Source organism: Thalassophryne amazonica, chromosome 11 (assembly GCF_902500255.1).
Source record: "Thalassophryne amazonica chromosome 11, fThaAma1.1, whole genome shotgun sequence".
Lineage (NCBI taxonomy): Eukaryota > Metazoa > Chordata > Actinopteri > Batrachoidiformes > Batrachoididae > Thalassophryne > Thalassophryne amazonica.
The window spans coordinates 9,611,886-9,638,003 of NC_047113.1; the positions used below are offsets into that span (position 1 = coordinate 9,611,886).

Sequence of the window (26,118 nt, forward strand, 5' to 3'; positions counted from 1 at the left end):
TGCAGCATGCCTAGGCGGTTTGCACCTAAAGCCTAGAAGATAAAAACCTAACATCACCTTACTTATTTTTTCTTATATGAAATTGTAATGATGTCTGACGATGCGAGTAGCTTAAAGTTGTACTTGACAGTATGCTACATCTTGCATCATAATGCTTTAATATTATCAAGTGCCCTCTCAAATGTGTTGCGTGTTTTTCCACAGGGAATGCATTCCTCTACACAGTTTCCACTCCAGGTTCTGCATGGCAGAGCACTTTAGTGATGTGTTAGTTATAAAATCACTCTCCTGTGCTTTATGCACAGAAAGATTGTTTGTCTTTCTGTGCAACACTCTGCATCTATTTTGTCTGTTTGGTCCCACGACATACCAAAAGCACGATGCTCATCCTTTATGACTGTGTGTGACTGTGTGAGTGTGTGTGTGTGCGATGACTGTGTTAAGGTGCTACCACACTGTGTGCTCTTTGACAGCATCGCATCCCTCAGGCCTCACTGTATTCAATAACGCCAGTCTTAGCTCTAGCATCAAGCCTCCAAAGAGGTGTCAAAGACCCTGAATATCTAATTGTAATTGTATTTGTGATTGCATATGCATGCATGCAGACGGGAGAGGTTTGGCAGTTGTGTTCTATATGTAAGCATGCATGGATTTGTGTGTTCTGTGCTTCTGCTCTGTACACCCACATTTGAGAACAGGCTTGTTCATTAAGTGTGTAGGGAGGTGTAATTTCTGCTGACTTTTTTTGCTTCAAGGCCTGAGGCGCGAGCTGATCCGTAGTGTCCCAGACCCACCACATCTCCGTGCAGCCGATGGTCGCTGCGCGTGGCAGGCAGCCACAGCTTGGCTGCAGAAATAGCTTCATTAATCACGTCTTTCTAGGTGTTTCTGGACACACCCATAATCACTCTGAATATGTATGAAAGTGAGTGCTGTCTGTGAAAAACACTGAACATTAAAATGCATGGATTGTGTTTTCTTCTACTGTGAGAGGCAGTGGCATCAAATGAAATCTCACCACTGCACCATGTGAGATCAGATACCAGAGCGGCAAACCAAGAGATGTGTTTTGTAAGTGACAGTGCGATGCCAATAAACCGTTGAAGAAATCCATGGCTGCAGTGCGGCGTATTTAAATTCTCTATCTTTGCACAAGGAGACACTTTCACACTGTTTTTGTGTGGGTGTTTGCAGTGATGACTGAATTATCTTGCACCAATTCATTCCTCACTATTGCACAAAGCAGATCATATTTTACTTTATGTTAATAACAACATCATCAACAATTGTGACAACAACAACAATAATAACTATAATAACACATAAGTAGATAGACAGACACTTTTTTGTAACATTGCCTCTGTGCACCACCACAATAGAGTTAAAACAAGTCATCAATGGAAAGCAAAACGTCCGCCAATCCGGACCAAAATTCAGTAGAGTCTGCCATGCCCTGATATGTATCTGTGCTGAAATTCTTTGTCAAAATCCGTGCAGAAGTTTTGAAGAAATCCTTCAAAACCAATATAAAGTGAATCTTGATCCAGAAACCGGATTCAGATCCAGATCACCTCCAAAATTCAGTGGAGTCTTCCATGCTCTAATATCTATCTGTGGTGCAAATTTGGTGAGAGTCCATGAACACGTTTTGACGTAATCCTTCAAAGCTTATATAAAGTGAAATCATGATGCAGAATCTGGATTTGGATCCAGATCACCTCCAAAATTTAATGGAGTCTGCCATGCCCTGATATGTATCTGTGCTGAAATTTTTGTCAAAATCCATGCAGAGTTTTTGAAGGAATCCTTCAAAGCCTATATAAAGTGAATCTTGATCCAGAATCCAGATTCAGATCACCTCCAAAATTCAGTGGAGTCTTCCATGCTCTAATATCTATCTCTGGTGCAGATTTGGTGAGAGTCCATGAAGTAGTTTTGATGTAATCCTTCAAAGCCTGTATAAAGGGAAATTGTGATCCAGAATCTGGATTCGGATCTGGATCACCTCCAAAATTTAATGGAGTCTTCCATGACCTAATATGCATCTGTGTTGAAATTTTTGTCAAAATCCGTGCAGACGTTTTGACATAATCCTGCTAATGGTAATCTTTCAAAGCTTATACAAAGTGAAACTTGGTCCAGATCTGGATCTGGATGACTTCCAAAAGTTAGCAGGTTATTCCATGACCTGATATGTATCTGTGGTGAAAATTGTGTCAAAATAAGTGCAGTAGTTCTGACGTAATCCTGCGAACAGGCAGACAAATAAACGCAGATGATTTTGTTACATCCTTGGCAGACGTAATAAAACAATCAATATGTGCTTGTAGTGTAGACTTTCAGCTTTAATTCAAGAGGTTTAAAAAAAATGTAACATCCACCATTTATTAATTACAGTCCTTATATACACAGCAGCTCTGTTTTCATTAAATGGACAAATAATTTTTATTTTTTTAATTGCAAATGACTTTTACTGCTAGCTTTCATTAGAAAAGTCAAGGAATGGATATATGAATCATTAACTTTAACAAACAGTATGGTATTGTATGGAAAATGTGTCTTGAGTAGGTAGTTCTCAAACCATGCATGAAAGAGACCAAATGAGGGAAGCCACCAAGGCACCCAGACCACACTGAAGGAGTTATTGGCTTCTGTGGCCGTGATGGGAGAAACTGTGCAGACTGCAGCATTTGTTTGTTGTGTCACACATTCTACAGATTCAGAGAAGACATTTCTTGTAAAGAAGACCTGAAATTTCATTGACAGTTTGTCACCCTTGTCATTTGGCCAGTGAAGGTACTGGGAATCTTGTTAAAGTTGAGTGTCACATGGATTCCAGTCAATATCAGCAGATTCTTGAGAACAATGTTCATGAATCAGTGACAAAGTTGAAATTGCGCCGGGGCAAGTACAATGTTCTGGAATGGCCATCTCAGTCCCCAGACCTGGATATTATTGAAAGTCTGTGGTGTGATTTTAAGAAAATCAACAAACCTGAGATGTTTTGTAAAGAAGAATGGTCCAAAATACCTTCAACCAGAATCCAGACTCTCACTGGAAGCTATAGGAAGCGTTTATAGGCTGTTATTTCTGCAAAACGATCTACTAAATATTGATATTTTTTTTTCTGTTGGGGTGCCCAAATTTATGCACCTGCCTAATTTTGTTTAAAGAATTATTGCACACTTTCTGTAAATCCTATATACTTTGTTTCACTTCTCAAATATCAGTGTGTTTGTCTGCTATATGACATATTTAACTGAAATTGCTGATCCAAACAACCAATGATTTATAAAGGAAAATCATGGAAAAATCATGGAAATCGTCAGTGGTGCCCAAACTTTTCCATACCACTGTACATGGGAGGACTGAGCCTAGATCTGATCTCTTGTATGGGAGTCCTTCTATGTTCCACTTCCATATGAAGTTGTGATTGGTGGTGCAGCAGAAAAATATTACACAATTCATAGTAGTTTCTCCAGTCACAGCCACAGAAGCCGTCTATAACTCTGTCCCAGTAGTCTGAATGCCTTGGTGACTTCCCTTACTTGTCTCCTTCTTGCTCCATGACTGCTGACTCCAGACAGATGTTTCTGCTTGTATTTCTTAATGATTGATGTGAATGAAGTCCAGTGACTGTGAAATGTTCATGTATTCATTTAGTGACTTGTTTAAAGAAAACTGGCTGTAAATGTGAGGATATGCATTAAAAACAATTACAGTTCTTTCGTCTAGTTGCTTATGAGCTGTGAAAAAGGATACAAATGGACATAATAACTAAATTTTTAATGATACTTTTGTTAAACTCTTTGAATCAGAGATCACAGTCTATGTTATAAACTCATCTTGATTATTTAATTTAAACTCCACTGTGTTAGTGTACCGAGGCAAAAACAAACAAAATGATAAAAGAAAATAACATAGAAATAAGAAGAGCAATCAGAGATTTCTGATGTCCACCAATCTGGATCACCTGCAAAATTTGGTAGAGTCTTCCATGGCCTAATATCGATCTGTGGTGAAACTTTTATCAAAATCCGTGCAGTAGTTTTGATGTAATCTTGCTAACGTAATCTTTCAAAGGCTATATAACAGGGCTCTTCAACTCCAGTCATCGAGGGCCAGTGCCCTGCAGCTTTTAGATGTGTCTCTGCTTAAACACACCTGAGTCAATTAATGAGGTCATTAGCAGCACTCTGGAGAACTTGACTGCATACTGAGGAGGTAATTCAGGTGTGTTGGATCACATCTAAAAGGTGCAGGACACTGGACCTTGAGGACTGGAGTTGAAGACCCCTGCTATACAAAGGGACACTTGATCCAGAATATGGATCGGGATCACCTCCAAAATTTAATGGGTTCTTCCATGAACTAATATCTATCTGTGGTGAAACTTTCATCAAAATCCGTGCAATAGTTTTGATGTAATCCTGCTAACTAACAGACAGACAAGACAAACAAATAAATAAATGCAGATGATTTTATTGCGTCCTTGGCGGAAGTAAAAAAGAATTTACCTTACTACTTCACTGCTTAACCTCAGAGCTTTGGTGTCCGCTCTGACGAGGTGGCACTACACCATTAATTCCACAGAAAACCATTCACTTGGGTTTTCTTAGTCAGTACCACTGGGCTGTCTGCCTTATACACTGTTCTTAAAGGAAATGACAGGTGACACTTCTACTGGTTGAATTTATTATGTCCACATCATGCCCATGATCTCTGCAGTGACGTTTATGTGTCTTTGTCCTTTGACCTTTGAGACTGAGAAAAGTTTGGGAAGTAATGAGGTCACTGGACAGAAATGTTTGGCGATACTGATGCCTTTGTATGAGAATGAAGGACTAGCATCCAGGGTGTTAGACTTATCGGGAATCTGTCTAAAAAGCATTATTTTCAATGAGACGCTTCACCCGGAGCACACATGGCCACTTGTCGTCAAGCTGCCGCAGTCAAAGTTCACCCCAATCCAACTTTTGCCACTGTGCGCTGTGATGTAGCTTTGCACGTCCAATAGAAATGAGGCATCGGGCCAAAACACAGAAGACTGCGGGGCAGAAACATGTGACAGAACTGCTCATTGATACACAGCAGTTTTCTGAAGTATGTAAATCCTTCATTGTTTTTTTTTTAACCTCAAAATTAATTTCTGATTACTGTAAAAAAAAAGTTTCTTACATTAGAGCACTTGTAATTAAAATAGTCAAAAATAAAAGATTCTTCAGAAACCTTTCTTCATCTATAAATTAAAACCATATGTACAGTACTTGTTGTTTCAGATGAGATGATTTCTTGTTTAACATAAGAAACTTTGGACATTTATGTTCAGACAAATAAAATGTAATGGAAATGTGTGCATTTTTAAAGGCCCCTTCACACATAGTGTGAATTTGGCCGAATTGTGCATGAAGTGCACATGAATGTTGTGAAAGTGTCGTGACACGGACCCACAACAGGGGGCGTAAATGAACGGACAATGGATAAGCCAAAAGTAACAATTTAATGTTGTGAATCACACAACGACGTACAGACAATAACAATATAGTGACTGTCAATCATACACCAGGTGACGTGTGGGCAGGCTCGACGATAGAAGACGCCTGGCGAGAGAAGAGCCGGATCCACACAGCTTCCACTGCCAACGGAGCTGAAGAACACCGGAGCCGCCAAGCCCTGCGCCCCAGGTGGCCGCTGTCTTCAGCAGTCAGACCCGGTACTGCTGGCAGAGAACAGAGACAGTCCTGATGAGTGTGAGGTCGCACACTCAGTAATCCCACAGTCGCTGATCACACTTTACGCCAATCCACAGATAAGGAAACGCCACAGGAAAACGGCTGCAAAGAAGTTCAGATTATTACTCAATGTTTTAAGTCAGCAGAGAAAATTACCTGATTGGTAGATGATTTCTCGGCGAGGAGGTGGAGTCGCAGTCCGGCCTTTATGGAGATGGTGATGAGTTGGCTGAGTGACAGCTGGTGCTGATAAAGAGTGACAGTTGTCACTCCAAGTGGCTCCGGCGCCCTCTCGTGCTTGAAGCCCGCACTCCAAGCAGGGCGCCATCTGGTGGTGGTGTGCCAGCAGTACCTCCTCTTCCGCGGCCCACACAACAATGAAGCAGGAATCGTATGCAATATGTGTAAATTTGTAGCTGCTTCCAACACCTCGTACACTTGTTGCTACAACTATTTGCGCACACCAGTGGCTGAAAGACAGAGTGTGCGCTGTGAGAGCCCATTGAACCCTCTCGCAGCCAAATTCCAGCTGGCACACAGGAACATCTAACACCATTCACTTGGCACTTAGAAAACATGTGGCCATTCACACTGTTAGCACGACAACAGTCAGCAGACGATCACTGTCGAGGTGGATGTGAAATTTATGTAAGTGCCCCCATGAGTGTGGAGTTGCAAAAAGAAACACATGTGGTGCATATGTCTCGCACGTGTGTGGGTGTGCCACCCCCCGCTCCCCCCAACACATGTGATCACAGCACACTGACAGCTGGATGACAGCTCAGTGCACACATTACAAACATAGAAACCACCACCAGGACATTTAAATAAATAATTACAACAATACCTACATATGCAAATAAAAAGCATAAAACAGAGCATGTTGGTCTGGCTGCTGAACAGACAAGGGGGCGTGTCCGCTCACAGATCACTGCTCCTGGAGGACATGTTCCGTATTTAGAAGGACATGAACTTACAACATTACTCCATGAAGCACGTGTCTCTGCCTGCTGTCCTCATGTGGAAATATATAAAACATCTTTTGCTTTTGTGCTGGGCTGCAGCGGCCGGACACAGTGCACCTCCTCCATGTCCTTGTTGATTTCAGGAATTTTTACTCACTGATTACAGGCTAGTGATCGTAATGCAGTGGTAAAGTTTCCATCTGGTAATCACAGGTTATGGGTTTGAATCCTGTGAGTGACATATTTTTTATTTAACCAGGGTTATTTATAAAGCGCCTTGGGGCAACTGTTTGTTGTGATTTGGCGCTATATAAAAAAAAAATTGATTGATTGATTGATTGGTTATTTAACCGTGCCGTTCTGTATTGTGTCCACTTTTATGTGTTATTTATATCAACCCAGTAATATTCACTAATTGTACAGCTGGTTTTTATTTTATTGTTCTCCACATCAGCGGCGCGATGTGGTGCAGCTGCTCGCACTGTGTTCCTGCTCGAAAGACACCATCGCATGCACAAACTGTCGCAGCGGCATTGTGCACACCTGCCCGTCGGCTCAATGTTTGGGTGGTTGGCTCATACGAGCTGTTCTGCCGTGAGTCGCTCTGAGTTGTACTTATTTATTCTGGTGGTTGGCTCTCACTGCGGTATTGTATCACTTCCTGTTCCGGAGCACAGCGGTGTTTTTGTGTATCTGTTAGCTGTTTAATCTGCGCAGTTAGATTGATCTAGTTATCTAGATTACGATTTGTTTCCCAGTGTAATCTTTACGTGCCTTAACTAAAGCACTCCTTCTGCTGAATCACCTCTAAATTATTTACACATTATTCACTTTGCGTGTTTTTAGGAATCCGCTAGCTTAGCGTAGCTACTAGCTCTTAGCCGGTTTAGCATGGCGGCTTCTCCTGTCTCTCCTGCACTTTTCTGCTCTGGGTGTGAAATGTTTAGTTATTCCTCGGCCTCCTTTAGCAGTAACGGTACTTGTAATAAGTGTAGCTTATTTGTAGCTTTGGAGGCCAGGCTGGGCGAATTGGAGACTCGGCTCCGCACCGTGGAAAATTCTACAGCTAGCCAGGCCCCTGTAGTCGGTGCGGACCAAGGTAGCTTAGCCGCCGTTAGTTACCCCCTGGCAGATCCCGAGCAGCCGGGAAAGCAGGCTGACTGGGTGACTGTGAGGAGGAAGCGTAGCCCTAAACAGAAGCCCTGTGTACACCGCCAACCCGTTCACATCTCTAACCGTTTTTCCCCACTCGACGACACACCCGCCGAGGATCAAACTCTGGTTATTGGCGACTCTGTTTTGCGAAATGTGAAGTTAGCGACACCAGCAACCATAGTCAATTGTCTTCCGGGGGCCAGAGCAGGCGACATTGAAGGAAATTTGAAACTGCTGGCTAAGGCTAAGCGTAAATTTGGTAAGATTGTAATTCACGTCGGCAGTAATGACACCCGGTTACGCCAATCGGAGGTCACTAAAATTAACATTAAATCGGTGTGTAACTTTGCAAAAACAATGTCGGACTCTGTAGTTTTCTCTGGGCCCCTCCCCAATCAGACCGGGAGTGACATGTTTAGCCGCATGTTCTCCTTGAATTGCTGGCTGTCTGAGTGGTGTCCAAAAAATGAGGTGGGCTTCATAGATAATTGGCAAAGCTTCTGGGGAAAACCTGGTCTTGTTAGGAGAGACGGCATCCATCCCACTTTGGATGGAGCAGCTCTCATTTCTAGAAATCTGGCCAATTTTCTTAAATCCTCCAAACCGTGACTATCCAGGGTTGGGACCAGGAAGCAGAGTTGTAGTCTTACACACCTCTTTGCAGCTTCTCTCCCCCTGCCATCCCCTCATTACCCCATCCCTGTAGAGACGGTGCCTGCTCCCAGACTACCAATAACCAGCAAAAAATCTATTTAAGCATAAAAATTCAAAAAGAAAAAATAATATAGCACCTTCAACTGCACCACAGACTAAAACAGTTAAATGTGGTCTATTAAACATTAGGTCTCTCTCTTCTAAGTCCCTGTTGGTAAATGATATAATAATTGATCAACATATTGATTTATTCTGCCTTACAGAAACCTGGTTACAGCAGGATGAATATGTTAGTTTAAATGAGTCAACACCCCCGAGTCACACTAACTGTCAGAATGCTCGTAGCACGGGCCGGGGCGGAGGATTAGCAGCAATCTTCCATTCCAGCTTATTAATTAATCAAAAACCCAGACAGAGCTTTAATTCATTTGAAAGCTTGACTCTTAGTCTTGTCCATCCAAATTGGAAGTCCCAAAAACCAGTTTTATTTGTTATTATCTATCGTCCACCTGGTCGTTACTGTGAGTTTCTCTGTGAATTTTCAGACCTTTTGTCTGACTTAGTGCTTAGCTCAGATAAGATAATTATAGTGGGCGATTTTAACATCCACACAGATGCTGAGAATGACAGCCTCAACACTGCATTTAATCTATTATTAGACTCTATTGGCTTTGCTCAAAAAGTAAATGAGTCCACCCACCACTTTAATCATATCTTAGATCTTGTTCTGACTTATGGTATGGAAATAGAAGACTTAACAGTATTCCCTGAAAACTCCCTTCTGTCTGATCATTTCTTAATAACATTTACATTTACTCTGATGGACTACCCAGCAGTGGGGAATAAGTTTCATTACACTAGAAGTCTTTCAGAAAGCGCTGTAACTAGGTTTAAGGATATGATTCCTTCTTTATGTTCTCTAATGCCATATACCAACACAGTGCAGAGTAGCTACCTAAACTCTGTAAGTGAGATAGAGTATCTCGTCAATAGTTTTACATCCTCATTGAAGACAACTTTGGATGCTGTAGCTCCTCTAAAAAAGAGAGCTTTAAATCAGAAGTGCCTGACTCCGTGGTATAACTCACAAACTCGTAGCTTAAAGCAGATAACCCGTAAGTTGGAGAGGAAATGGCGTCTCACTAATTTAGAAGATCTTCACTTAGCCTGGAAAAAGAGTCTGTTGCTCTATAAAAAAGCCCTCCGTAAAGCTAGGACATCTTTCTACTCATCACTAATTGAAGAAAATAAGAACAACCCCAGGTTTCTTTTGAGCACTGTAGCCAGGCTGACAAAGAGTCAGAGCTCTATTGAGCTGAGTATTCCATTAACTTTAACTAGTAATGACTTCATGACTTTCTTTGCTAACAAAATTTTAACTATTAGAGAAAAAATTACTCATAACCATCCCAAAGACGTATCGTTATCTTTGGCTGCTTTCAGTGATGCCGGTATTTGGTTAGACTCTTTCTCTCCAATTGTTGTGTCTGAGTTATTTTCATTAGTTACTTCATCCAAACCATCAACATGTTTATTAGACCCCATTCCTACCAGGCTGCTCAAGGAAGCCCTACCATTATTTAATGCTTCGATCTTAAATATGATCAATCTATCTTTGTTAGTTGGCTATGTACCACAGGCTTTTAAGGTGGCAGTAATTAAACCATTACTTAAAAAGCCATCACTTGACCCAGCTATCTTAGCTAATTATAGGCCAATCTCCAACCTTCCTTTTCTCTCAAAAATTCTTGAAAGGGTAGTTGTAAAACAGCTAACTGATCATCTGCAGAGGAATGGTCTATTTGAAGAGTTTCAGTCAGGTTTTAGAATTCATCATAGTACAGAAACAGCATTAGTGAAGGTTACAAATGATCTTCTTATGGCCTCGGACAGTGGACTCATCTCTGTGCTTGTTCTGTTAGACCTCAGTGCTGCTTTTGATACTGTTGACCATAAAATTTTATTACAGAGATTAGAGCATGCCATAGGTATTAAAGGCACTGCGCTGCGGTGGTTTGAATCATATTTGTCTAATAGATTACAATTTGTTCATGTAAATGGGGAATCTTCTTCACAGACTAAAGTTAATTATGGAGTTCCACAAGGTTCTGTGCTAGGACCAATTTTATTCACTTTATACATGCTTCCCTTAGGCAGTATTATTAGATGGTATTGCTTAAATTTTCATTGTTACGCAGATGATACCCAGCTTTATCTATCCATGAAGCCAGAGGACACACACCAATTAGCTAAACTGCAGGATTGTCTTACAGACATAAAGACATGGATGACCTCTAATTTCCTGCTTTTAAACTCAGATAAAACTGAAGTTATTGTACTTGGCCCCACAAATCTTAGAAACATGGTGTCTAACCAGATCCTTACTCTGGATGGCATTACCCTGACCTCTAGTAATACTGTGAGAAATCTTGGAGTCATTTTTGATCAGGATATGTCATTCAAAGCGCATATTAAACAAATATGTAGGACTGCTTTTTTGCATTTACGCAATATCTCTAAAATAAGAAAGGTCTTGTCTCAGAGTGATGCTGAAAAACTAATTCATGCATTTATTTCCTCTAGGCTGGACTATTGTAATTCATTATTATCAGGTTGTCCTAAAAGTTCCCTAAAAAGCCTTCAGTTAATTCAAAATGCTGCAGCTAGAGTACTGACGGGGACTAGAAGGAGAGAGCATATCTCACCCATATTGGCCTCTCTTCATTGGCTTCCTGTTAATTCTAGAATAGAGTTTAAAATTCTTCTTCTTACTTATAAGGTTTTGAATAATCAGGTCCCATCTTATCTTAGGGACTTCATAGTACCATATCACCCCAATAGAGCGCTTCGCTCTCAGACTGCAGGCTTACTTGTAGTTCCTAGGGTTTGTAAGAGTAGAATGGGAGGCAGAGCCTTCAGCTTTCAGGCTCCTCTCCTGTGGAACCAGCTCCCAATTCAGATCAGGGAGACAGACACCCTCTCTACTTTTAAGATTAGGCTTAAAACTTTCCTTTTTGCTAAAGCTTATAGTTAGGGCTGGATCAGGTGACCCTGAACCATCCCTTAGTTATGCTGCTATAGACGTAGACTGCTGGGGGGTTCCCATGATGCACTGTTTCTTTCTCTTTTTGCTCTGTATGCACCACTCTGCATTTAATCATTAGTGATCGATCTCTGCTCCCCTCCACAGCATGTCTTTTTCCTGGTTCTCTCCCTCAGCCCCAACCAGTCCCAGCAGAAGACTGCCCCTCCCTGAGCCTGGTTCTGCTGGAGGTTTCTTCATGTTAAAAGGGAGTTTTTCCTTCCCACTGTCGCCAAGTGCTTGCTCACAGGGGGTCGTTTTGACCGTTGGGGTTTTACATAATTATTGTATGGCCTTGCCTTACAATATAAAGCGCCTTGGGGCAACTGTTTGTTGTGATTTGGCGCTATATAAAAAAATTGATTGATTGATTGATTGATTTATACTATGTGTGAAGGGGCCCTAAATCTGGTAGATACGAGGTCTCTTAGATAATAAACCGACCCTTTTATTTTTTTTTAACTATATGGATTTGAATGACGTGCGATTACACCAATCATGCTTGAACCCTCGTGCGCATGCGTGAGTTTTTTCACGCGTGTCGGTGACGTCATTTCCCTGTGGGCAGGCCTTGAGTGAGATGTGGTCCCGCCCTCTCGGCTGAATTCCTTTGTTTCACACGCTGCTCGAGACGGCGCGCGTTGCTTTATCAAAAATTTTTCTGGACCTGTGAGGAATATCCGAGTGGACACTATTCGAGAAATTAAGCTGGTTTTCTGTGAAAAGTTTAACGGCTGATGAGAGATTATGGGGTGTTTCTGTCGGTGTAAGGACTTCCCACGGAGCGGGACGTCCTGCAGCGCTTCCAGGCACTGTCGTCGGCCTGTTTCGAGCTGAAAACATCCTAATTTAAGGCTTAATTCACCCAGGACATCGTGAGAGAACAGAGAAGATTCAGAAGAGGCCGGCATGAGGAATTTATGCGGACATTCCACTGTTTAAGGACATTTTTTTTAATGAAAGACGTACCCGCAAATTCGCCGAGTCGTTTCCGTGACGACTCGGCAAATCTGTGTGCGCCGCGACAGGAAAAACACCTCCGTGTTGAAAACCATTTGTAGAATTCAGGCGGCTTTTAATGGCTTTCAACAAGTGAGTAACTGAGAAATTGTTTAACAGCTTGCGCATGTTCCAACTTGGCCGTTAAGATTTCCAACGGAGGTGTTTTTCCTGCCGCGACCCCCCGCGGTCGGGTCCAGCCCGACATGCGACTCTGCCCGCACGTTCTTTCATTACAGAATGACCGTTAACAATGGAATGTCCGAATAAACTCCTCATGCCGACTTCTTCTTAAAGTTCTCTGTTCTCTGACAACTTACTGGGTCAACAGAGCCTGAAATGTGGAAGTTTTCAACTTGAAACGGCGAGACGCTGCCGCCTCGAAGCGCAGATCGCCGTCAGGCGCCGTGGACCATCCTTAAAGCGACACTACCAGACCAAAATCTCTCATCAGCTGTTAAAATTTTTACCGAAAACCAGCTGAATTTATTGAATGGTGCCCACTCAGTTGTGCCTTACAGTTTTGAAAAATTTTTTATCAAACAAAGCAACAGTCTCTGAGCCATTCCTAAACAATGAAAAAAATCGAAGAGCGGGTGGACGACTCCTCACTCAAAGACTGCCCACAGGCGAATGACGTAACCGACAGGCGTGAAAAAACTCTCGCATGCCCACGAGGGTTCAAGTATGTCTGATGTAATCACACGTGATTCAAATCCATATGGTTTTTGAAAAAATAATAAGGTCGGATACTTTTCTAATAGACCTCGTATTCATATCTGCATTTCAACCAGAAAAAGAGACACTGTAAATAAAAACAATTGTTTATTATAAATGCAAAAGGAGATGATTTAACAATGGCTGCAGTGTGATTGTAAAGTAGAGTTTCTTAATATGACATAGTCCTCATGATGAAATAATTTTTTTAATTGAGGGACTTCAACTTGTAAATATGTCATAATGTGATTGCCTTTAATGTTGTGATCACGACAGAGTAATTTCTAAAATATGAATTTGACTAGTGATTGTGAATGTTTTAGCAGCTACTGGATTATTGAAAACACACAAGAGCTTCCATTTCAATGATGAAAATGGAATGCCTGACAAATCTCATAACTTTGCGATTCAGAAAGTTCAAAAGCAGAGCCAAACTCATGCACTGGTTGGCCAAGTGTGCAGGGGCATCACTGAAGGCCCAGAGATTTTTTCTGCTGCCTGCCCATCCTCTTTGCAAAACATGTTCCTCTCCATATGCTAACACATGGAGAGGAATTAACATGCAGCTCAAGTGAAACTGTATGGGCCTTCAAGTGTTAATTGACACATTCCAAAGTAACAATAGGCTGCCTTTCTCTGCTGACACCTTTGGCCAGGCAACATTCCTTTGTCATGTCTGATTGAGCCTGAAGCCCATCACAGTGCCGTATTCGTAGAGCGGCTCATTACAGCGTATCGTCTACGCTGTAATGAGCAGCTCTCCGCCCACTTCACGAGGAGTTTTTTCTCAATACGTAGCAGTATGTTGAGGGCTACGTACGTAGGACGGAAGAAATTAAACGTTTAATTTTCTTCAGCGTACAGCACAGCATGGAACCTTCACGCGAGTACACGCAGCGCCGTGCTACTGTCTGTTATTGTGAGCCCACCCACGCTTCAGCACGGTACTGTACGCCATTTCACATCTCCGTGTTATTCTTCTGGAGCTATAAATACTGCAAGATTGTTGCTTCACTTTATCATACTGGACTAATTATATGAGGACTGTTTCACTGTGTCACATCGTTTCATAAAAGCACGCTCTCCCTCCCTCACTCTCTCTCTCTCTGTGTGTCTAATCAGAGCTGTGACTCTTTAAAATAAACGCGCACTTGCTGCATGTCAGTGCGCTCATCAAATGCCCTATTCAATCAGTCTGATCAAAGCTGAAAAGAGCTGTGACTCTTTAAAATAAATGCACACTCGCTGCATGTCGATGTGCTCATCAGACGACCTGATCGAACAGTCTGATCAAAGCTGAAAAGACCTATGACTCTAAAATAAACACGCACTCACTGCATGTCGGTGCGCTCATCAGACGACCTGATCGATCAGTCTGATCAAAGCTGAAAAGAGCTGTGACTCTAAAATAAACGCGCACTTGCTGCATAAAAAAAAAAAAAATAATAATAATGTTAAATGACTGTGTTTTTGAGCCGCACCACACCATGCAGCAGAGAACAGAGCGCACTTCCCCAGAGGCAAAAAATAGCACTGAAACTGGTGTGGCATGGCACACGCGACTGTGTGCACACATTAAAATGCGAACACACGCAGCTGCAAGTATGAACAAACACTGTTATAGGCTGAGTACACATGTATTTCTGGCGTATTTAAATGAAGCACAACGCTGCAATTGGGCTTGAGTGCCAAAGTATTATTTCAGCTGGAGATAGAATCCGGGACATTTGGCCAATGGATATTTGGCCAATGGACATTTGGCCAAGGAGTACATGGGGGGACATTTGGCCAACCAACAATTTTATGTCATACTCTTGACTACTTTCAATTCATGTTTTGGGTAACCACACCTTGCATAAAAAGGCTTTGTCTGTTGATTGACTTTTATTATTATCAACACACAGAACCTATAATAATAAGAATAATGATGATTTTATCCATGTAAAAGGAAGTACAATATTTGTGCTTTCACTTTGTATGGGATTTATTTTCCAGCCACAACCTGCAGGAGTACACTGACACCGTACTGTCCTACATTAAGAACTATGTTGACACTGTCACCGTCAACAAAAGGGTCAGGGTTTTTCCAAAACAGAAGCCCTGGATGAACAGCGTAGTCCAGTCCCTATTAAAAAGCCGCAACACCGCCTTTAAATCAGGGAACAGGGCCCTGTACAGCACAGCCAGGTCCGATCTGAAAAGAGGCATCAGAGAGGCCAAGGCTGCCTACAAGAAAAAGATAGAGGACCACTTCACTGTGAACGACCCCAGAAGGATGTGGCAGGGAATAAATCATATAGCCAACTACAGAAGCAGCAACCCAGGAAATGCTAGGTCTGACACATCGCTGGCAGAGGAGCTGAACCTCTTCTTTGCCCGCTTCAAAGCAGACAGACCAGCAGCAACTCCACACCCACCACCCTCCAGCACTGGCACACTAACACTTCAGGAACACGAAGTGAGATGTGTGCTGAAGGCGGTGAACCCCAGGAAGGAGGCTGGCCCTGATGGTGTACCTGGAAAGGTACTCAAAGCGTGTGCTGACCAACTGGCTGGATTTTTCACCTGCATCTTCAACCTGTCCCTGTCACAGGCCATCATTCCACTCTGCCTCAAATCTTCCACCATCATTCCAGTCCCAAAGAAGTCAGCAGTGGAGAGCATAAATGACTACAGGCCTGTTGCACTTACTCCTGTGGTCATGAAGTGCTTTGAAAGACTGGTCTCTCAGCACATCAAGAGCCTGTCTGCCTCCCACTCTGGACCCCCACCAGTTTGCCTACAGGGCAAACCGCTTCACAGAGGACACTATCACCACAGCTCTCCACACCGTGCTGAGCCACCTGAAGCACCAGGGGAGCTATGTGAGGATACTCTTCCTGGACTTCAGCTCAGCCTTCAACCACATCATCCCAGAGATCCTGGTCCAGAAACTGACACATCTGGGCATCTCCACCCCCATCTGCCAGTGGATCAAGGACTTCCTCACAAACCGCCCACAGTCCGTGAATCTTGGCCCCCACCTTTCCTCCACCATCACACTCAGCACCGGTTCCCCTCAAGGCTGTGTACTGAGCCCCCTCCTGTTCACCCTTTACACACACAACTGCTCTCCGACCCATCACACAAACACCATCATAAAGTTTGCGGATGATACCACCGTGATTGGGCTCATCTCAGGGGGCGATGAGACTGATTATAGAGACAAGGTCAATCGACTGACAACGTGGTGTTCAGCTAACAACCTGCCTCTGAACACCACAAAAACAAAAGAAATAATCCTGGACTTCAGGAAGGGCAGGGCTGACCCAGCCCCAGTCTACATCCAAGGGGACTGTGTGGAAAAGGTCAGCTCCATCAGGTTTCTGGGAGTGCAGCTCTCTGACAGCCTCTCCTGGACTGCCAACACCACAGTGGTGGTGAAGAAAGCCCAGCTGCGACTCCACTTCCTGAGGGTGCTCAGGAGAAACAACCTGGAGTAGAAGCTGCTGGTGTTGTTCTACAGAGCCACCATCGAGAGCATCCTGATGTACTGCATCACAGAATGGTACGGACGGTGCTCAGCAGCAGACAGGAGAGCACTGCAGAGGGTGATCAAAACGGCCCATGGGATCACTGGTTGCTCTCTGCCCATCCTGGAAAACATTGCCAGCTCTTGCTACCTCAGCAGAGTTGCCAGCATCAGCAAAGACACATCCCACCCCAGCAACCACCTGTTTGACCTACTACCCTCGGGCCGACAGTATAGATCAATCAAAACTAGGACAAACATACTCAGGGACAGCTTTCTCCCCAGAACGATCACTGCACTGAACAACAACAAACCATTCTAATCTGCACTGTTCAAGTTTCTTGTGCAATATCTGTAAACCATGTGCAATATTCCCGTGCAGTATGATTCCACAGTTGTATATAATTCTCGTTTTACATTTTACTTGGTCCACATTTTATTTTATTTTATCTTATGTTTATTAGTTGTACATATACTCTGTATAATTTATTGTTAAATTTTATTATATTTATTTGGCTAAAAATTACTCACACCACGGAAAGCACCTTTTTGGAGTTTCACTCAAATTCCATTGCAATGCAAATTACAATGACAATAAAGGCGATTCTGATTCTGTCCTCTGAAATGTAATACTTTTACACAGGAAATCTGGGCTTGTGCCGCTGATTGTTAAATTTGATACCCTAAGGTCAATGTTTTTCATTACAAAAGCAGCCCTTGCTGCTGCTGATTTGTTAGTTAACAATAAAAAGTGAAAAATACTGCCAATGTCACACAATAATGTCAATATCACATTTGATAAAAATGTCAATTTCAAGTCATATGAATTTGCATTAGATCCACAAGTCACTAAATGTCCTCCTGATGCACTCGGTTGGCTGGTTTCCAACGGATGTTGTGTCCAGCTCCACGCAGAAACTCAGCCACAGTCTTCCTGCCAGCCAGGTGATCCTGACACAGTCTGCGGTGTCTATCTTGGAGTAGGCAGTACTCCCGGGGCACACTCTTCACAGGTGGCTGACCTCAAGGGCCTCCATAATCATTGTTGCTGTAACTAGATCTGCCTTCCGGATGCCATCTATGAGCACCCAGATGGTTGGATGTTTGTGTCCCACCAGATGGGTGAATGTATTATTCCCCCCTCACACTGTCACCCAGATGTATAACAAAAAGAGAAGCCACTTACCCAGATGTAATATAGCAAAAAAGGAAGCCACACTCACCAAGCTGTATAACAAGAGAAACAACTCTCACATCACCCTCATATCACAAATTACATGTCTGTTGGCCAAATGTCCCCCCTGTACTCCTTGGCCAAATGTCCATTGGCCAAATGTCCACTGGCCAAATGTCCATTGGCCAAATGTCCACTGGCCAAATGTCCATTGGCCAAATGTCCATCGGCCAAACGGGTGTCGGCCAAATGTCCGGATACCCTGGAGATCACTTCTCAGTTTGTCTGCCACCATTAGTTTCCACTGCCCCTGCAACATTATTAGCATTATTAATTTTGCAATCAATTTCATTGAGATCATCTTATTTCATGTACTAAGAGTAACCATTTTTCATTTTATATTTTATTTAGCCAAGATTTGAACATGTCGACATTTACCCTATTTTTATAATTTGATCTGAAATACGTTTTCTATTTGTCATAAAAACCCACTTATTTTAATAATTGCCTATCATTTTAAGAAGGGCAAGAGGATTTCTGATGAAAATCCTTCATGAATGGCAATTTGGTTGTAGGCTAAACATCAATTTCAATGACAATTTATTCTACAAAGCTCACAATGTCATAGAAGTGGGATTAGTACACCCCCCCAACAAACCCTTCTGTTTGTTGCAATAACAACAAACAGAAGAACAGAAGGTACAATTTCAGGAAGAAAACAAAATTGTATTTCTCCCAAAGAAAGTTTTTTATTTTTATTATACAAAGACTATACAAAGCATACAAATTTAGCATATAGTTGTCATAACTAGCAGTTTCCACATTCCCAAGGCGTGTCTTTCCTACATTTGCCATAGGTATATTTTTGGCAGTGTACACAATGTTCAGTGCTTCTGTTATTATTGCAGAGTATGCGCACCTGACACTGTGTCTTTTTCTTCTGAGAAACTCTTATCTCACAACGCTGCTGTTTGCGCTCTGCGCCTAGTGCTTTTTCCTGCAAATGTCTGTTTTGAAGTTCCTCGCCGAGCAGCGTGAACAATTGACGACTTTCTTTGGATCCTGTACATGCTGTGTGGATAAAACCTGTGCATTTGTGGCAGCCATGTTCAACAGGTTGTAATCAACAACAGTGTTTGGTTTTTGTTTTCAGGTGTCCACCATTTCCACTCAGATCAATCAGATTTCTTTTTTTGTTGCGTACACTGTCAGCAAGGCACTTCCAGATGTAAACACCTGTGTTGAGCACAACTGGCGGCCCGAGGTTTCTTTGCAGTTGCTGGTAGCTCCCAGCGATTTTTGTTGATGGTGCCAAGCAGAGTTGTTTTTTGTTGAAGAAGCCTGTTAGCCAAAGACAGAGAGATGAAGAAATTGTCCATAGTTACAGTCCTTCCCTGGTCCATAAATCGTTCCATCAACTTCAAAATGATATTCTCTGACAGCCTCTCTCCCGCCGGACGATGGAGATCTTTTCCAAATTAAGGACTTATGTCCTTTTTTGTCCTTTAACATAGTGATGAGAGAGTTTGAGGGGAGAGCGAGGAGCACAGCCAGCCTTTTTTTCTTTTAGTTCACATGTGTGCGTGCGAACGAATCATCCGTGAGTGGACTGGAGATGTCTGGACTTTTTACTGGATGTGGACATGTCCTGTATCTGGCAATCAGTCTGTGAGAACGACTTTTATGGACTTTATTTAAATACTTGTGAGAGAAGAGTGAGTCGCTGCAGCAACAGTCAGGCTGCAATCAGCATTTTTTTTCTGTGCTCTTTTTGAGCGTGTAGTTTCACTGCATTGTGTACATGGTATAAAAACAATCCTGCATGATTTATACTTTGGGAACAATGGAACACAGTAGAAATCCTAAATTGGCATCGGTTAATGTTGTATTGTGAGGGTGCGGCTTCCAGTCACGTTGAGTACCGTCGCATTGCCCTGATTTGCGTTGAAAACACTTAATTTTTGCGTCGAGCACAGGACGCAGAAAAAATTAAACATGTTTAATTTTTGGTGTCCGATTCGCTTTATCCTTTGTGTCCCTCGCGCTGTTCTGGCATTGAGCTACATTGTCTTGGCACTGGGTTGCTTCACGTGGCGTCGTCATGACTCTGCACGACGCAACTTGAAGTGGGCCCGGTGTGAAAGGGGCTTAAGGCCTCCTGAGCGCTGATCCTTCTTGATTGCATTGGTTGTGAAATTGTAAAATGTTTGGTCTGTCTGAAAGGTGTCCCCTATTTATGGTTGTCTCTCTCAGCTCAGTTATATAACAAAGGGAATAGGTTGGTGCTGACGTGAAACTGTCTGGGCCTTCAAGTGTTAATTGGCACATTCCAAACAAACAATAGGCTGCTTTTCTCTGCTGACACCTGTGTCAGCCTCCATATGTTGTTACATTGTTACATATGGAGGCTATACAAAGCACACAGGCACTCATCTTATTTAGATAACAAAGGGAGGAGGGTGGTTGTATGCTAAACTTTTTGGGGATTATCACTGCAGACTAAAGTCTGCTTTTTAAAATTGTGCACAATAGGGACAGGGCTTCTACCTGTGAAAATGTCTTTTGACTTCATGAACATGCTTAATGATCCATTCATTTAATGTTAAAATATAAAATAAAACAGCTTTTTAAAAAATAATAACGTAGAAGTGGTGAAAGTAGATAAGTTTAAATATTTGTGGTCAACTGTTCAAAGTAATGGAGAGTGTGGTAGAGAGGTGAAGAAGAGAGTGCAGGCAGGGTGGAGTGGGTGGAGAAAGGTGGCAGGAGTGATTTGTGACCGAAGAATATCAGCAAGAGTGAAGGGGAAAGTTTACAAAACAGTAGTGAGACCAGCTATGTTGTATGGTTTAGAGACAGTGGCACTAACAAAAAGACAGGAGGCAGAGCTGGAGGTGGCAGAGCTGAAGATGTTGAGATTCTCTTTGGGAGTGACAAGAATGGACAAGATTAGGAATGAACATATCAGAGGGACAGCTCAGGTGGGACGGTTTGGAGACAAAGTCAGAGAGGCGAGATTGAGATGGTTTGGACATGTGCAGAGGAGGGACCCAGGGTATATAGGGAGAAGGATGCTGAGGATGGAGCCACCAGGCAGGAGGAGAAGAGGGAGACCAAAGAGGAGGTTCATAGATGTGCTGAGAGAGGACATGCAGGTGGTTGGTGTGACAGAGGAAGATACAGAGGACAGGGTGAGATGGAAACGATTGATCTGCTGTGGCAACCCCTAACGGGAACAGCCGAAAGACAAAGAAGAAGAAGAAGTTGCTGTTTAAAGAGCCTTTGTTTTATTTAGAAGCAGGTGCTGGTTTGCTGGACTCTCGGGACATTGAACCATGGAAGGTCACTTCTGGATGTCTGCACAGCAAATGTCCTTCATTGTGGGATAAATTAAAAAAAAAAAAAAAAATCTTAAAATGTAAAGAAACACTAAACAGTTACCCCCCCCCCCCCAAAAAAAAATCCCTCGAGGAAAATATGGCCCAAAAAAAAAACAAAAAAACTAAGTTATTTAAAGTTGAGCTTTTTGTGCTCTCAGAAGCAACAAAGAAAACTGTAGCTTCATTTGGTAAAAATAAAAGTAGACTGAACCATTTACAAATGAAAGCGTTCATTCAGCTCAACTGTGCTAAAAGACTAAGCTAACGTTAGCCAAGCATTAAAACTTCAGCAGTGCAGTAACATCACATTTTATGTTTAAATTATTCTCACCTCGAGTAAGCTGCAGAACTAAGCTCTGATGGTCAAACTGGGTGTTTGTATATATCTAAAAGCAGTGGTGGGCACAGATAACCAAAAAATTAACTTCGATAACAGATAATAAGATAACTGAAAAGTTATCTTTGATAAAGATAAACCGATAAACCACCCAAAAATGTATCGGAAGTTACAGATAATCGATAACCGATAAATTCCGGTGTTGTCTATGGGACATTTGCAGTTACTAAAGAGCTGAAATTGATTTTTAACACGATCGCTTTTGAAAGCATCAAAAGCGGTAAAAGACCTAAAGAATAAGCAAGAATGTTTGACCATGCTGCTCCCTGCAAGAAACAGCACAGACAAATCCTGAGAGCACCCATGAAATGAACTCTTTTCTAATCATAATCGTTTTTCTTTCAACATTCTGTCCCTGCTGGAAGCTCTTGTTTACAACAGCGCTCCCACCACTTTTGGATGGCTGGGGGCCATCCAAAAGTGATCTTGTTTTTATTTTCCCTATGTCGTCATTATTTGCAGACATGCATGCACCTTGTACTTGAGTGGTTGGAGCACATGTGACAATATGTGTTCCCCAACTTTGCGTTGCACTGACACGGTGGCTGCGAGTGCCGCAAACAGCCGCAGGAATGCAGTCACTGCTCGTGGGCTGTGGTCAGCTCCCTCCCTGCCTGATTTTGAATGACATCCAACCCATGATGTGATTACATGTCAGCCACTGTCCCCTAACAAACAAGCTAATGTCCACTAGATGGACAGACTGCGTGGACATTGTGAGTTTCACATTCAGCTGAACTGGGGTCTGAAGAAGGAATGAAAAACAATTTCCCTAAATACATTGTGTCTTATGTGCATTTTGACATGTCACTTTGCACATCCCATTTGTTTTTTGTTTGAAAATGGTTGGCGGGAACATAACAAGCATGATATGTCTACATATCATGCAATATGTCTACATTTTGGTTTCAAATGTAAAAAAAAAGACCAGTTTGATTAAACTGTGAAATATGTCTACTAAAATAAACGCAGGTCAACAGGGTTGATAGTCACCTCCTGATGTGACTTAACATGAAACAATATTTACTGAAGAAGTTTTTTCCTTCTGGTTTGCTGATGAAGCTGACAAACAGACACCTTCATTAGAGAAAATCAACGTATACTGTGTTTTTGTGGTGTTTTCCTCAGGTTTGGATGACTGTCTCCAACAGTACGTGAAGAGTTTTGAGCGAGAGCAGATGGGAGGAGAACAACTGCTTCACATCACCCACCAGGAGTTGGAGGAGCTGGGAGTTACTAGAATAGGACATCAAGAACTCATCCTGGAAGCTGTTGATCTCCTCTGTGCCCTGGTTAGTCAATCCCTGTAACTTACATATATTCTTCTTCATCTCTTGGTTCCCCTTGGTTCCTTAGGGGTCACCACAGCAGATCATCTATCTCTAATTCACCCTATCCCTTAGATCATCCTCTGTCACATCAATCACCTGTATGTCCTCCCTTAGATCATCTATAAACCTCCTTTTTGGCCTGGCCTTTTCTCTTCCTGCTGAGCCGCTCCACCGTCAGAATCTTATTGTTGCTATCCGCCACATCTCTACCATGTCTCATTTTGTTTCCAACTGGTCCTACAGTGCCTGACATGTTTGTTTCTGATCTTGTATATCCTTGTCACTCCTCTGGACAATTGCAGCATCTTCAGCATCTTCACATCCTGTTGGGAGGTGCCAAGCTATATTGCATAGTTGGTCTTATTGACAATGTATGAACATTCCCTTTCACTATTGCACATATCATTCCATCACTAATCACTCTGGTCACTGATCTCCCCCCTGTCTGCTTCCTTGCTCTTCTTCACCTGTCTACCACAGTTAGTGGTAGACCACCATTAGTTTGAAAAGTTGACTTCAAGAATTTAAATTCATCCACCTTCAACATCTCTAGTCCTTGCAACCACATTAATATCTGCTCCTTCCTATCTATCTCACACACGTATATTTACAATAGTCTGTCTTGCATCTATCTACCTCTCCAGGTTTGCCTCAACCTGCACTGTACTCTCAGTACAGATCATAGTATCATCCATGAACATCATAGCACATATCTTACATCACTCTCGCATACTTTTCTACTACCCCTGACTTCCTCATACAGTACTACATCTCCTCTCTCTCTCTCACACTTAATTCAACTCATTTTGGGCTTATATTTATATGTCCTTCTCTGTCTACACTCTCAAAGCAAACATTGCATCTGTAGTTTTTTTTTTTTGCATGAAACCACATTGGTGCTCACAGTTCTTCACTGCTTTTCTTAACCTACCTGCTATGAGGGCCCCTTCACACATAACATGACTGAAGCCAACTGTCACACAAAGGAGGAATCGCATGCCACTCATGAAAAATCTGAGCCACCTTGAACGCCTCGTACAGCTATGACCACAACTATTCGCGCACAGCACATACACTCTACATTCGCGTGCTGCTCGTGCCTGTAAGCCATTCCAACGGCAGGCAAGATGAGGTCACATTGTCTGCTGATTGTGTTCGCAGCATTCACATGGCATGTTGTACGCTGTAGCGAAATTCTAAAACGTCTCACACGCGGGCACCAGAAATTTACAGGTCCTTAACACGGGCGCACCAAAAATACATGTAACAAAATTAAATTAATTTAAGTATTTGGAAGGAATGGCACCTCACACCAAGGCACCAATTTAATGTAGTGAAAGTATTGTTAAACTCCCAAATTGAATTAAATTGGCCTAGACCTCATTTAATGGGTCACCATTAAACACACCATTTTGTAAGAGCTGACGTAACATGTGAATTTCTCCTCTGTGAGGTCAATAAAGTTTTATCTTATCCTACCAAAATAATTAACAATTTTATGGTTTAATAATTGTTATTTAATATCAAATTTACTCGGGGGCACCACCTATTTGAAGCATAGGTACTTTAATTTAAACATTCATTAATTTATCAGTGTCAGAATTAATCAGCCAGTCTCAATTTAATTAATCAGTCTCAAGTCTGAAAGTCTGAATTCGAATCGAATTGAATATGATTGACCAAAGGTTTCCTTCTGAACACAAAATAAACCACAGCAGAAATATTTACAATTTATTTACAATTATACAAGAAATGAACAGTTTACTGGAATTTTTGTGGACAGTGATTAAATAAGTTCATTTATGGACACACTTTGCTTACTCATGAGACGTTGAGAGAAAGAGAGATAAAGCTTAAAGACTTTAAGTAAATAAATCTGATTAGAATTTAGTGATGAAATTTGAAGCCAATTCATTTCAAGAAAATTATTAAACAAACATATGAATATGTTTAAAAAGAAGAAGAAGCCACTTTGCATCTATTGATGACAAAACCCTTTTTCTGGAACCTTTAACTGCGTCACTTAGCTGATTTGTTGAAGAGATGGTTCTCCATCCGTCGATGTGTTGATGCTCTTGGCAGTGTGAGCTCACTTGGGTCAGGGGTTAACTCAGTGGTCTCCCCGGGTGATCCCAAAGGCTTGTGTCGGCTGGCTTTACAGACAGGATGGCTGCTTGCAGTCAGGTTTGAAATCAGCTCCGTCATCAGCTGCTGGACCCCAAAGGTGGAAGGTGTTTGTTGAAAGTGGTTTCTAGTAGCTTTTAAAAAGTTTGTTGGAGCCAGATTAAAAGTCTTTGTGAATTTAGAAAAAAAAGATAGAACTTTAAGACGGTTGGAAAAATAGCCGACAGAAAAGGAAAGTCACTTTTCTGTAAATTTGCTATTATTTTGAAAGGTTCAGCTCAGAAGTTCTCTTAAAAATCTGAAAGACTTGACAAACCTTAAAACGTCAATTTCTTAAATTATCAAAGAATAACGACGAGTGAATGAAATGAATGAATGAATGAATGCCACGTGGTAGCATAGCTTAGCTTAGCTTAGCATGAATGAATGAATGAATGAATGAATGAATGAAAACTGTTTATTTCGAACATTTGATACAACAACAATTACAAGATAGATCAGTAAAGACAACAACAAAAAAGTTCCTACTGTGTACCCAACATGTCCGAAAAGGGGTAGGGTGAAGCATCAGCTTATTTATCCCTACCCCTTCTTCCCCACAACCAGTAATACCCTTTGCCACATATACACATAAATTCCTACACACCTAAACCGATATCAATATATATATATATACATATATATACACACACATACATATACACATCAACATACACATATATACACATATACATATATACACATATATATACACAAACATAAATATACACCTACACATACCTACTTACATACAAAATACTATATATTTACAAGCCGAAGCAAACAACAAAAACACCCTAACCCTCATTACCCTTCCTCCTCCCTATACCCAGAAAAAAACCATATTTTTGTACCGCT

The 26,118-nt window shown here is 41.9% G+C and overlaps 1 protein-coding gene across 1 annotated transcript in view; it reads left to right on the top strand.

Moving 5' to 3' along the window:
• The window catches only part of si:ch211-26b3.4 (connector enhancer of kinase suppressor of ras 2), a 438,839-nt gene that overhangs the window by 88,308 nt on the left and 324,413 nt on the right, over window positions 1-26,118 (top strand). The window contains exon 2 of the mRNA XM_034181376.1: window positions 22,895-23,058. Coding sequence (XP_034037267.1) covers window positions 22,895-23,058 — 164 coding nt within the window. The remainder of the gene's footprint in view (window positions 1-22,894; window positions 23,059-26,118) is intronic.